General features: G+C 50.7%; 5 protein-coding genes across 5 annotated transcripts; 1 reads left to right on the top strand and 4 right to left on the bottom strand.

Moving 5' to 3' along the window:
* Nucleotides 1-299: 299 nt before the first annotated feature.
* Nucleotides 300-3228, bottom strand: JCM6883_000006 (sugar porter family MFS transporter; the record flags this gene model as incomplete). The annotated part of the gene is made up of 16 exons (XM_076635516.1): nucleotides 300-550; nucleotides 625-758; nucleotides 845-933; nucleotides 1005-1045; nucleotides 1137-1210; nucleotides 1346-1457; nucleotides 1527-1590; nucleotides 1658-1753; nucleotides 1814-2114; nucleotides 2179-2245; nucleotides 2312-2410; nucleotides 2481-2540; nucleotides 2615-2729; nucleotides 2801-2845; nucleotides 2918-2981; nucleotides 3050-3228. 16 exons carry the CDS (start codon nucleotides 3226-3228, stop codon nucleotides 300-302), a joined length of 1791 nt encoding a protein of 596 aa, XP_076484501.1.
* Nucleotides 3229-4328: 1100 nt separating this feature from the next.
* JCM6883_000005 (CIA30 family protein) lies at nucleotides 4329-5434 on the bottom strand (the record flags this gene model as incomplete). Its single annotated transcript, XM_076635515.1, has 6 exons — nucleotides 4329-4446; nucleotides 4521-4722; nucleotides 4788-4911; nucleotides 4978-5117; nucleotides 5185-5292; nucleotides 5368-5434. The coding sequence occupies 6 exons, from the start codon at nucleotides 5432-5434 to the stop codon at nucleotides 4329-4331; spliced, it is 759 nt and encodes a 252-aa protein (XP_076484500.1).
* A 658-nt stretch (nucleotides 5435-6092) lies between these two features.
* JCM6883_000004 (uncharacterized protein) lies at nucleotides 6093-7102 on the bottom strand (the record flags this gene model as incomplete). The annotated part of the gene is made up of 4 exons (XM_076635514.1): nucleotides 6093-6324; nucleotides 6392-6581; nucleotides 6648-6834; nucleotides 6902-7102. 4 exons carry the CDS (start codon nucleotides 7100-7102, stop codon nucleotides 6093-6095), a joined length of 810 nt encoding a protein of 269 aa, XP_076484499.1.
* A 291-nt stretch (nucleotides 7103-7393) lies between these two features.
* JCM6883_000003 (Saf4/Yju2 family protein) lies at nucleotides 7394-8991 on the top strand (the record flags this gene model as incomplete). Its single annotated transcript, XM_076635513.1, has 6 exons — nucleotides 7394-7411; nucleotides 7533-7606; nucleotides 7778-7840; nucleotides 7922-8069; nucleotides 8139-8220; nucleotides 8279-8991. The coding sequence occupies 6 exons, from the start codon at nucleotides 7394-7396 to the stop codon at nucleotides 8989-8991; spliced, it is 1098 nt and encodes a 365-aa protein (XP_076484498.1).
* A 308-nt stretch (nucleotides 8992-9299) lies between these two features.
* JCM6883_000002 (uncharacterized protein) lies at nucleotides 9300-11021 on the bottom strand (the record flags this gene model as incomplete). The annotated part of the gene is made up of 7 exons (XM_076635512.1): nucleotides 9300-9576; nucleotides 9636-9722; nucleotides 9788-9939; nucleotides 10004-10231; nucleotides 10292-10585; nucleotides 10716-10738; nucleotides 10907-11021. 7 exons carry the CDS (start codon nucleotides 11019-11021, stop codon nucleotides 9300-9302), a joined length of 1176 nt encoding a protein of 391 aa, XP_076484497.1.
* Between the last annotated feature and the right edge of the window lie 679 nt (nucleotides 11022-11700).

The raw sequence follows: 11700 nt of genomic DNA, 5'->3' as shown, positions 1-11700 counted from the left end.
GCGAGAATGACCTTTGCGAAGAATCGCACGAAAAGACGCTTGAGCTCAAAATTTCGCTCTCTCGTCGTCGAAGACGTCAACCGGGCTAGGTACGAAGGAGACTCGACGACACGGTATGCGATTGAATGCGAGGGTAAAGAAGCTCTATCAAACGAAAAGAAGAGGAGGAGAACTATGTGCGAAGATTAGAGAGGTAGTAAGTGAAATCTATGAATGACCGTATGTACAGCTGCAAATCTTGTAAAGGTTGATGGGAATCCAACGGGGAGAGAGAGGGAGACGGCAGGTGAACGAGGACTCTATTGAACCTTGCGGTTGCCTCCAATTTTCGCATCAGCAGCGACCTCTGCATCGACGTCGGCGAGGGTGTTGTTGTCCGAGTTGGGAAGAGATTCGTCGGCGACGCCCTTGCGGGCGGTGTGCTCTTGGTGAAGACGGTCTAGTTCTCGACGGACCCCATTGTCGTCCATTTTCGACATCGAGGTCGAAACGGAAACATACGAACGCTTCTCGGCGTACCCCTTGGCGAAGATGAGATCGATTTCTTCCACTGTATCAGACGAAGATACGAAGAATCAGCTTGAGCTCGAGTTTCGATGAGGCAGTAAGAGACTCGGTACTTACAGGTCCTTCCGGCAGTTTCAATGTAGAAGAGCCAGATGATAGGGATGAAGAGCGCGTTCCAGACGGCAAAGAACAAGAAGCATCCCCACGAAGTTGCGGCCAAGAAGGGAGGAGTGAATTGTACAACGGCGAAGCTGTTCAGGACGATATGTCAGTTTCCGCGACAAATACTTCGTTGTCGAATGGGAGAGTGCAGGGGCGTAGCGGAGACAGAACTCACTTGAAGAGCCAGTTCGACATGGTACTGACAGAGTTACTGGCGGTACGAGTACGAAGAGGGTTGACTTCCGCCGGGTAGAGCCAAGGGAGCTAATATTCGGGCGAAAAGCCAGAAGCATCAGCTTTCTTGACGAATCTGGTTGTGAGATAGGTACACTCACCTCGAGCCAGGTAGAGCCAAAGAAGAACAAGAACAAGAAAACTGTAAGAAACACAGAGAGAAAGCGTCAGCGCCGATAATTTGGCGGAAAAGAAGCAAAACGATACGGGATCGAGAGAGAAAGCGAGCTTACGTCCGAATACAGCTCCCTTTGCAGCTTCAGCAGTGCCAGGGATCAGGCATGCGAACGTGATAACCATTGAAATACTAAGGAATGAACAGGTGACTTAGTATTTATAGCTGAATTTGTCCCGACCCCTCCCGATGCCAGGTGGAGTAGTCCCCCAGGTCCTCACCAAAGGTGAGAAAGTAGCTGGGGAAAGGGAAGTGGGGTAAGCTTACCATTGTCCCGCACTGCCGATGAGGAACATCTTCCTCCTTCCGAGTGTTTCGATCGTGAAGTAACTGGCGCATGCGGAAGCAGCATAGATTGAAACGTTCACTCCACCGAGGACTAAGAGGTCAAACAAAGCTCAGCGGGCGTTCATACGGTAGAGACGGACAGAGAGCAAGTTGAGCTTACTGAGCGACAAGGTTCGCGAAAGGCCGAGGTATTCTTCGAAGATGACGGGACAGAAGTAGATGACCTGCGATACCCCTAGAATCAGCTCGACTGCACGCTTTCGGCTAGTCAGAGGACGAAGAGGAACTCACCGAGTTGCAACCTCCGATTTGCTGGAAAACTTGCGAAGAAGAACCGAGGAGCATTCGTCGGAAATGTTGAGTAGGACCGTTCGAGAACATGTTACGCTGCATAATCCTCAATTTGTCAGCTTAGATGTGCGACGCAACCGCTCGAAGTGAGCTTACCTTTTTGATTGCGCCGAGAGATTTCGTTTGTTCGATAGCTTGCATGATGAGACGAGTTTGCGCAATCGTTTGAGGTCCGTCATAGCGATCACCTTGAAGAGCGGCGACGACACGTTGGGCATCAACGTGACGTCCTTGAGACATAAGCCATCGAGGACTTTCGGGGAGGAATTGAACACCGAGAACCAATCCGAGAGCAAAAACGACTTGGAATGCGATAGGGAAGCGCCAATTGAACGAAGTGTGGACGTAAGAGAGACCGAAATCAATCCAGTAAGCGAGAGCGGTACCGATAGCGATCCTGTTCGACGTAGAGGAACAGTCAGATTCAACGTTGAACTCCGTTCACTGGGGCTTTTACTGACATCGAGGCTTCGATACAGATGAGAAGACCACGGTTATGCGAACGAGAGCATTCAGCCATCCATGAAGCTGAGAAGATCAACCATCGTGTCAGCATACAGAAAGAGCGAAAGGGGAAAGAACTTGTGAACTTACGAATAGTAGCAGTGTTCATACCGTTTCCGACACCAGTGATAGTACGTCCGATCAAGAACTGTCCTCCAGCCCAGTGACCTCGGATAGCAGTGATCTGAACTGAAAGCACCAAGTGAGAAAGGGGTCAAAATCGGACTTCTGTCTAGAAGCGGCAACGACGATGACTCACTAACGACACCAATGGTCATGATGACAGATCCGAGCTTCATCATGCGACGACGACCGGTGCCTAACAAGAGAATGAGAGAGAATGTCTTCAGTCTTTTCAGAACAGCAGAAATCGACGAGAGTCGAAATACTCACGGTTACCGAAGAAGAGAGCATAGATGGCACCAAAGAGACACCCGATTTCGTAGATAGCAGTGTAGGTTGCTTGAAGGAGAGCAGCTCGTTGTTTACCTTGAACCGCCGCGTCGCACTGGATGGGACAAAAAACTATTGAGTCAGCTCCGACGACAAGTCTCAACAACGGCGAATGCGTAGACGTACAGCAGGGAAAGTCTGAACGAATTCGCGACCAGTGATGAGACCAGCCTAAATAAGTTTAACGCGAAATTCGTTAGTTCCCGATTTTGCAAGGCAACGAACAATTGATCGGTGGCTGACCATGACTCCTTGATCGTAACCAAACAGAAGAAAGCCAATCGTCGAAGTAGCCGTGATCAAAGTGCTATGAAGAGTACGAGAGTTGTCAGTGACGGGCAGAGAATTGAAGCAATGAGCAATCATGAAACTCACATCAACCGGTTGCCCGAACATCCAAGGTAAGTAGGGATACCTTCAGAGTTCGTGTGAGCCTCCTCTGGTAGCTGAGTCGTCGTCGCCATATCCTTGACCTCTTTGTTTGCCATTCCGAGGTCAACGTCTCGAGTTCCGAGCTCTTGTTGAGGTTCAGGTTGTTGCATGGGGGTCGCCATGTCGACGGGTGAAGAAGACGGTTCGAGAAGAGGGTGGTTGGTCGCCTAATAGATCCGGGGTAAAGAAGTGTTGGAGAAACAACAAACAAAGTCGAGCTGTTGCGAGGATGTGGCGCAGAGGTCGAAACGCTTGAAGAAGAGGTGGAACCGAGTCGACGTTCTCTGTCGTTTCGAGGCGAGTTCGAGCTGCAGAGAGGAGTAGAGGAGAGAAAGAAAGGAGGGGAGCCCTTCCGTCAGAAGAAGAGCCGGGGTTGGAGAAAAAAAACTAAAAAACGAAAACTGCCTCACCTCTTTTTCGGTTTCCGCGGGGCCTCACCTCGCAAACGCGTCTAAGTCGAGACGCAAATCTGGAGACGACGCCAAGAACGATTCTATTCTTTGACCTTCAGACTTCCACAACCACTCACTTCGTCGAAGGTCGATTCGAAGGAGTTCGTAGGAAAGTCGTCTTTCGCCACCTCACGTGCCCTTGGATTCAGCCTCTTGTCGAAGTTGAATGTCCCTCGCTTCGTTAGCCAACGAGATCGTTTCGAAAGGGGAAAGTTTTACTGTTTCTTCTTATTGAACCCCGCTTACATCATTGATTGAAGTTGATCCATTTCTGGCGAATATGAAAATTCGATCCGAGCTTCGGAATTTCTTTTTGCTTCTTGAGGACATCCGCGCGAATGAGTGAGTGAGCGTGGGAGTGAGCTTGCAAACGAAGCGAGGAGCAACCTATATCTTCTCTTCCTTCTCGCTGACAAGCTTGTTATGTACATGCTGTGGCGAAGACGAGAAGTCGAAAGTTGTTCACAATCTTGGAGAAACGATGAATAACGTCTTGAAGTCGATTTGGAGCGAATGTAGCGTCGAGCGTTGGAAGGACGGGCAGCACGTGCAGTGTCCGAGAGCTATGACTCAGGGAAGGAGAAGGAGGGAAGCGCAAGTTGTCAGGGGCGCGAGGTGGAAAGGAAGAGTCGGGGAGAGAAGAATTACCAGCGAGCTCAATCCGTGTTTTCTCTCGCGGATCCTATTGTGTATCGATGTCACAGAACCCTCTCCATTATCGATAGGTAAGAAGATCTTTGATGAAGCTCCGTTTCAATGCCAATCTCCGTTTACAAAGCGTTCCCATTCGCATCACGCTGTGGCGGCAAATTGTCGAAAGACGAAGGTCCGGAAGAACGCGCAGGGTCGATCGAAACGGCGTCGATCGTGTCAATACCTAGCTCGTATCTGTTCAAGAGAGCGACGTCGTTCAGTCGGTTTGCGATCATCGCAGACGTGAAGTGCGCAAAAAGTTAGCTCACCTTCCCTCCTTTGGACCGAGAACACTGATTCCGACGGTTCTCACTCGCGTGCGCAACATCTCCATTTGCTGCGCACTCAAGTCTCCAGAGTTTGTGAGGGTGAAATCCGAAAAGGGGATCAAAACGTCGGACCATTCGTGAGGAGCGGTATCGGAAGCGGGTTCTGGAAGCCATAGTCGATGTTGAAACAGATCGGAGCGTACTATACGAGATCGAACCATCAGTCTTTCGAGTTCCCAAGAGTCAAGGGAAGAGAGAGGGAAGTACCTGGTCCATCAGTTTGGATGTTTACGAAATAACGCATTCCGTCTCCCGAACTCTTAACCCTTAACCTCAGGAAATCATGTAGCGAGGTATCCCATGTACGTGTGCCGAACAGAGTCGTGCGTTGCTACACAACAAGGGCGGAAGCTCAGTCTCTCACGCGAATAGAAGGAGAACACGAACGCGAGCTCACCTTGCTTCGAAATCCAGCGTATCCTCCTCGTTCGATCACTCCATCCTTCTTCCTTCCAGCGTTCAATTCGCTACTGAGTACGCCGTAGAACCTCCCCTTTCCCTCGGGACCCAGGTCTAAGGTAACTGAACTTCTACCGCCTGTCTCTCCTCAAAAGCTTGAAGTTAGCCTCGATTATGGGTCAGTGGAGAGGGGATTAAGACTCGCCTAGATCTGCATCGCAACCTAGAGCGAATTGACTAAGATCTTCGGGAGAGTTGAGAGAGACGAGGGGAAAAACATCTCCGTGACCACGATTCGGGTTCGCGCGTAGTACTGCATATCAGACGAGAAGAGCTTGTGAGCGGTCCACTACATGTGGCGGCTCGATCAGTGGAGAGCGTGGCTCACCTTCGGCGGAACGATCTCGGAAATGTTCGATCGAGCGGTTCAAGTAGGATCTCCAGGCTGAGGTCATCGTAATCGAACTTTGCTGTTGATTGTAGTGATGCCCAGGGCAGATGATGCGTAGAATGAGGAAGAGAAGAAGCGAAGCCCGCGCTGAATCTCTTCGCAGAGGTCCGACAGTTGACAACTGTAACGTCTTCGAAAGCTTTCGTTCTCGGATTGTGACGGGTCGAGTTCGAGACCTCTTGCGAATAGGAACGTCTCGCCCGACCCTCGACAATTCGCGGCTAAACCTCTCGCTTTATTCGTCGTCAGAATTTCGCAAGTTTCGTCGGGTCTAAGCTGCCTTCCTCTCCTCTTTCAGGCGCTCAGGCTCAAGGAAATGCGCTGAATCCCGACATGGCGTGACATAGCAACAATCGACTTCTTCAATCCTAGGCAGACCGATCCAGCAAAGGATATTCGTCTCCCCGCCGTTGTTTTCCTTCAACCTGTGCTTGACTCGTCTCCCAAGGCAGCACGACTTTCGAAGTCCGCTTATGGTGATGGTAGTGTAGGAAACAGAAGATCCCGAGTGAGAGGACGACGAAGACGACCGTGCAGATGAAAATCAGAAATTCCGTTAAGCTGATTGTCGCAACCCAGGTCGTGCTTCTATGGCAAAGACGAAGCAGAGCACGTCGTCAGTGAGTACCGAACAATACTCATAGCAGGCTATAGAGGGAATTTTAAACTAACGGTTTCGATCCGTCTCCTTTCTCGAGAACCGAAACGGTAAGTACCGCGATTCTCCCATCAATCATAATCCCATGATTGATCTCGTCCACCCTTAGATCTCCGAAGTATGTAGGTCCCTGCACAGCTTTGACGCTGGTCGAGTAGAGTGCCTTCGAGACCGGAGAGCGAGTCCCTCTCGGGTTCGTTGCCAACGAAACGATTTCGTCCCTCCCGAGATCGTACCTACTCGAGCGGTACATCAGTCGACACGGACAATTCGAGGCGGCAGAATAGAGCGAATCCAACCCACCCATTCGGCAGAATCATGTGCTTCTTCCCGAGATTATGTTCTTTCGACGCCGCGAGGAACCATGCCCCTGTTCCCATCTCTGTCCCATTCTGTCTAAAGACTCGGAAATGCTCGCCACCTTGTAGCGACTGACCGCAGGCACCGAAGATCGGATCTTGGTAATTGTATCTTAGGATGGTCGTTTGATTCCCTGTTGAGCGCACCCACCTAAGAGGTTATCCGAAGGGTGTTTGTTTTGCGGTCCAAGATGACTCACGTAATCCATTCCCATCCTTCAAATCAGCAGCCTGTTGCGCTCCCTCGTCGTACCAGTGAAAACATTGCGGGCTGAACGAAAGAGAGTAAGACCAATCGATAAAGCCGTCGTATTCGAGAATCGAAGGATCCGAATTCCCCGAAACGACGACGTTGAGAGGTTCGCCTCGTGTTGCTTCGTTCCATGTCTATTCACCAAGGGAGATCGTCTGTCAAACTTTGTTAAGGTGAGCGAGAGTGATGGGGACAACTGACTGTTAACCACGATCCACCACGTTCGGTCGGGTTGTAGAAGGCTAGTTGCTCGGAGGCTGTTGTCTTGTTGTCCAACGTCGAGCTCGATTGCGCGTGTGTGCTTGGAGTGCCGAGCAAAGCGCCGATGGAGAAGAGAACGAGAGAAGGTACAGTCTTCTTATGATTCTTGACTGCTGTGTAGCCGTTCCGTGGTTGGCGCATTGGTTCGGGGATGGTAGATACGCTGAGCTCAAAGCAATAAAAGCACAAAGACGAGGAGAGGAACGGGAGAGATGGAGAACTGAGTCGGGATCCCTTCCGAGAGTCTTCCGCGGAGGCCATTGAAGGTTGCTGGGACTGTCCATGTTACTCCTGCGCTTCATTGAAGGTTCAGAGTAGCATAGAGAGCGCGAGAAGTGAGTCGGGAGATGCAGAGAGAGGAAGAAGCGATGAACGGCGCTTTCACCTCGACCAATCACCCGATTATAACGGAAACCTCAAGACTAGGTAGAGATGCAAGGTTTCAATAAGGTGAGCTCCACGGGCTTACTCCCCACGCGGTCCATCTGACGGAACCTCGATTTGCACTGCCTCATCTCTTTCCTCGTCTCTTTCTCCACGCTGCGCATCATCCGCACCTCTGTCTGGCTAGTATTATCCACCGGACTATGATCCGAGTGAAGGGTCTCTGAACAAACGGTTGGGAAAACATGCGCTGGGAGATCGGTAAGTTACAACTCTCTCACTTCCGTCTCCGGCTACCAGATGAGCCTGGGCAGTTCGAGGACGCCTCTAGGCAGGCAAGGTTGCAGAGATGATTCGTAGCAGAGATGGTTCGTGTCAGTAGAATACTATCGACCAGAGCTGATTCCACCGATTTTCGGTTTTTCTTCGCAGAGCTCGTAAACTCGACAAAGGTATCCTCATCGTTCGATTCGAGTTGCCCTACAATATCTGGTGGTAAGCATCAAGCTCTTCAGGCCCTGTTCTCTGCCTTCGGGACTTCACAAAGCTGACAGATGCCTCGAGTTCTTCTCTCAGCGGTCACTGCAACGCTCATATCGGTCAAGGAGTTCGGTACAACGCGGAAAAGAAGAAAGTAGGAATGTACTACTCGACGACGATATGGTCGTTCCGTTGCAAGTGTCATCTGTGCCAAGGATGGTTCGAAATCCGAACAGATCCTCAAGTGAGCACTCTCCCTCTGTCTCCTCATGCACACAGTCGCCGAGATCTGACTCTTGCGTGTCGTGGATAGAATACGAGATACGTCGTTCATGATGGAGCGAGACAGAAATACGAGGAATGGGATCCTGAAGAAAACGGACAAATGGTTATTGGTGAGTGCGCCTCTCTGCTCAACTCGGAAATTGCGACTGATCACGCTCTTTCATTCAGACAATGCGGCTTCCACCTCGGAGAAACCTCCGGATCCTTTTGCATCCGTCGAGAAGAACTTGACACAGAAGAAGAAAGTCATGTCCGAATCAGCACGTCTCTCGGCAATGTACGAACAAAACTCGACTCATTGGGAAGACCCGTACTCGGCGTCTCTCCTTCTTCGTGACTCATTCCGGAAGAAGAAACGCAAGATTGTCGATTCAGAGGAGAAAGCGGAACGAGTCAAGGAAAAGTTTGGATTGGGAGATAAGGTAGGAATTGAGAGTTTACGAACCCCGGCGCGGAAGGAAGATAGAGAGGAAGAAGAGAGGGCTTGGAGGGATGTCCAGAGGGAGAGACAGAGTCGACATGAGGAAACGAGGAGGAAAAGAGAAAGGGAAGAAGATCAAGTTGGGTGGGCTTCAAGCTCAAAAGGAAAGACGTCCTCATCGACGTCGGCAACATCGAGGAGAACGATTGCGCCTCTACCGAGTCGAGCTCTCGTTGCAAGATCGAAGACAGCTTCGATCTCATCGTCTCCAAAACCTTCGCCCGCACTCAAAGCTCTACACGACAAACTCTCTCTCGCTTCCGCCCTCAAGAATGATCCTTTTCTCAGGGACGCATCTCCCTCAAGCTCCAAGCCCTCGTCATCATTGTCATCGAGCTTGGGAGTCGGTGGTGGTGTCAAATTGGTTCGCAAGAGCTCGATTGCTTCCTCCTCCAAATAGTTCCTTTCTTTCTTCTTCGCTGTCTATACTTTTCGTTTCCTGTTGTTGTTAGTTCATATTGCCATTGCCGCTCGCCTCCGACTCAAGTTGCCGATCTGCAGAGAACGAGAGCATGAGAACGAAACCAGACACCGAGTGAGAGATGATTCAATTCGACAAAAAGAGATAATAGAATTAGGGTCTATGAGTGATCAACGAAGAAAGGCACTGAACGAAGAGGGGTGACGGATGTTATACGAGCGAGAGAGTCGACAGGGGAACAAACTGATGCGATCCGAGAAAATGACAACGATCATGCTTTATCACGACTAAGCCAGCAGAGTCCATCCGATCAAGGCGAGACCGGTCCCGAAGAGGGCAAGGACGTTTGTAGACGACCTCGAGACGGCCGCATTCGTGCCAGTCGAGGAGGCGTTTGCGTTTGATCCTCCCGAGCCGCCGGTGTTTCCTCCGGGCGAAGACGAAGAGTTAGTCGACGAGGAAGTCGAAGAAGAGTCAGAGTCGGTAGTAGAGTGCTTCAAGGAGGGATCTTGGTAGACGCGGACGGATGCGATCTCGAAAAACGCGTTGTCATAATTTGATGCGCTGTCCAAGACGCACAGAGTCAGCCAACGTACCCGCACATAGGAAAATAGAGAACGTACTTGAGTACGTATTGAGTGTAGCATAGAGGCTGAGTCGTCAATGCGCAACCAGTCGATTCCAGCGTCGCGTTGTTTCCAGCCCAGTCACTGTCGCGGATTCACTCTATCAATCAGCGGTCGGAGGTACACGGTTATCAAGCGAAGAGACTGACCCGCAAAGAGTGATGTCGATCACGAGGTGCTGAGGAGCGAAATGTTCTTCAACATTGCAAGATGAGCTCGGGACGAAGTAAGTTGGTGTTCCCCACGCGGTAGGATCGATTGACGAGGCATTCGAGCCGAGATCGGTAGGTACAGCCGAGCGCTATCAGATCGCTCATGTCAGTCGTGCAAAATATCGAAACTTCAGAGAATGGCTACGACCGTACCTCGAAGTGCCAGATCTTGATCCCGGTACTAGCGTACTCCGTAGCCCATAATCCTCCTCCGGCAGCTGCGAGGGCTTGTCCTGCAGAAGTAGTTTTGGTATCGAGGGCATTGCAGCCAGAGTTGAAGTTGGCGTCTTTGTCGCAATTTGCGTTCAACAGAGTGGCTGTGAATTCGTCTGAGCTTGAAGTGTTCTGCGCTTCGCATCCTGAGGTGGTATGAAGAGCCATCTACATAAGGTAGATGAAGATTAGCGCTCGAATGATCCAGAATCCGAGGAAGTAACGTACTTGATTGTACTCCATCTGGTTCACCGCTTCCCATGTATCAATCTCTCCACCGCTCGGCCAGTCTTTTGCCTGACTCCACAGGGCTCCCCATACACTACACCCACTCGGAACATGGTCGACGTCGAACGTCCACACCGATCCAATGTCATAGGCGTCCGTCGTCTGAATCCGTACGGAGTCTCGCTTATTTGGATATAGTACCTCCTCCTGCGAAACTTTGATGATTGCGTTGCCAGCGTCATTGATGTAGGCTAACGGAGCACTCGCGCTCTGGTTGACGAAGTTCGTGTCACCCTGAGGAAGAGGAGAGGAGGAGGTGGAAGAGGTGGAGGAAGAGGAAGAAGAGGAGGAGGTGGAGGAGGAAAGAGTCGAATTGATCAGTTGAAATGAAAATCAAGAAAGTCGATGATTTCGAGCGACTCACGTTCGTCAAATTGTCGTAGTGACCTGTACACAACGAGCATAAGGGTCAGTGATATGCCTCACACGACGTTCCGTAACTCAGCTCGCGCGAAACGAAGTTCGGCGCAGTCGTTCGACTTGATCCCACCCTCCCTTCAACTTGATCCCCCGCTGTTTGACAGTGTTGAAGCTGTTCAAGTAAGATAGACTCACCATAGAACTCCCAACCATTGTAGAAGGCATCCCCGCTGTAATCTCGGATTAGATCATAAGCTGCTTGCGCAGGAAGCGCGAGGAGGAGTCCTGTCGCGATTCCGAAAGCCAACATTGTTGCTGGTACTGATTGATGAGCTCGATATGAAGCGGTGAGCAGGGCGAGGAGGCAGGAGAAGGGGTTCGAGTCGGGTGAAGAATGAGGGGTAAAAGAACAAAACAATTCCGAATCCAAAACTTTCTTTCGCACGCGTTCCTTTGCGCGAGGATTTCTTTCATATCCTCTCAAGTTCATGTGAAAAGCGTAGAGAATGTGGTCATTGTAAGCAAGAAAAACAGTTCCGAAAATTTAAAAACTTGAAGAAAACGATGCCGCTGCGGGCGGAAGTAAGACGAGAGAAGTAACAAGCAACAAAACGAAGGGAACGAGAGACGATCCATGAGAAGAACAGGAGAAAACGAGCGAGAGTCGGAAAGGGAAAGGGGGTCGAGTGCGAAGAACGTTGAGCTGGGAAAATCGAAACTGCGAATGTGAGGCGAGAGCTCGATGTAACGAGTAGGAATGGATCAGAGTGTATATGGCGAAGGTATTGGTAGAAGCGCGGCGATACTGGAGCTGGATCCTTCGAGAGAGATCGATTAGCGGCGACGGATTCCGAGTAGTTTTGCAGCGACGACTTCGCCCGCGACTATCTGTTACGCAATCTCGAATTCAGTACATAACGAGGTACGGCGCCTGAAGAGAGGAAGCTCACTCCGATCCCGATACTAGCAGCGACGACGTATCCTCCGAG

This window comes from Sporobolomyces salmoneus (genome assembly GCF_050403485.1).
Source record: "Sporobolomyces salmoneus JCM6883 DNA, S_salmoneus_JCM6883_v1_ctg109, whole genome shotgun sequence".
Taxonomy (NCBI): domain Eukaryota; kingdom Fungi; phylum Basidiomycota; class Microbotryomycetes; order Sporidiobolales; family Sporidiobolaceae; genus Sporobolomyces; species Sporobolomyces salmoneus.
This window is presented reverse-complemented; position numbering and strand designations above follow the sequence as displayed.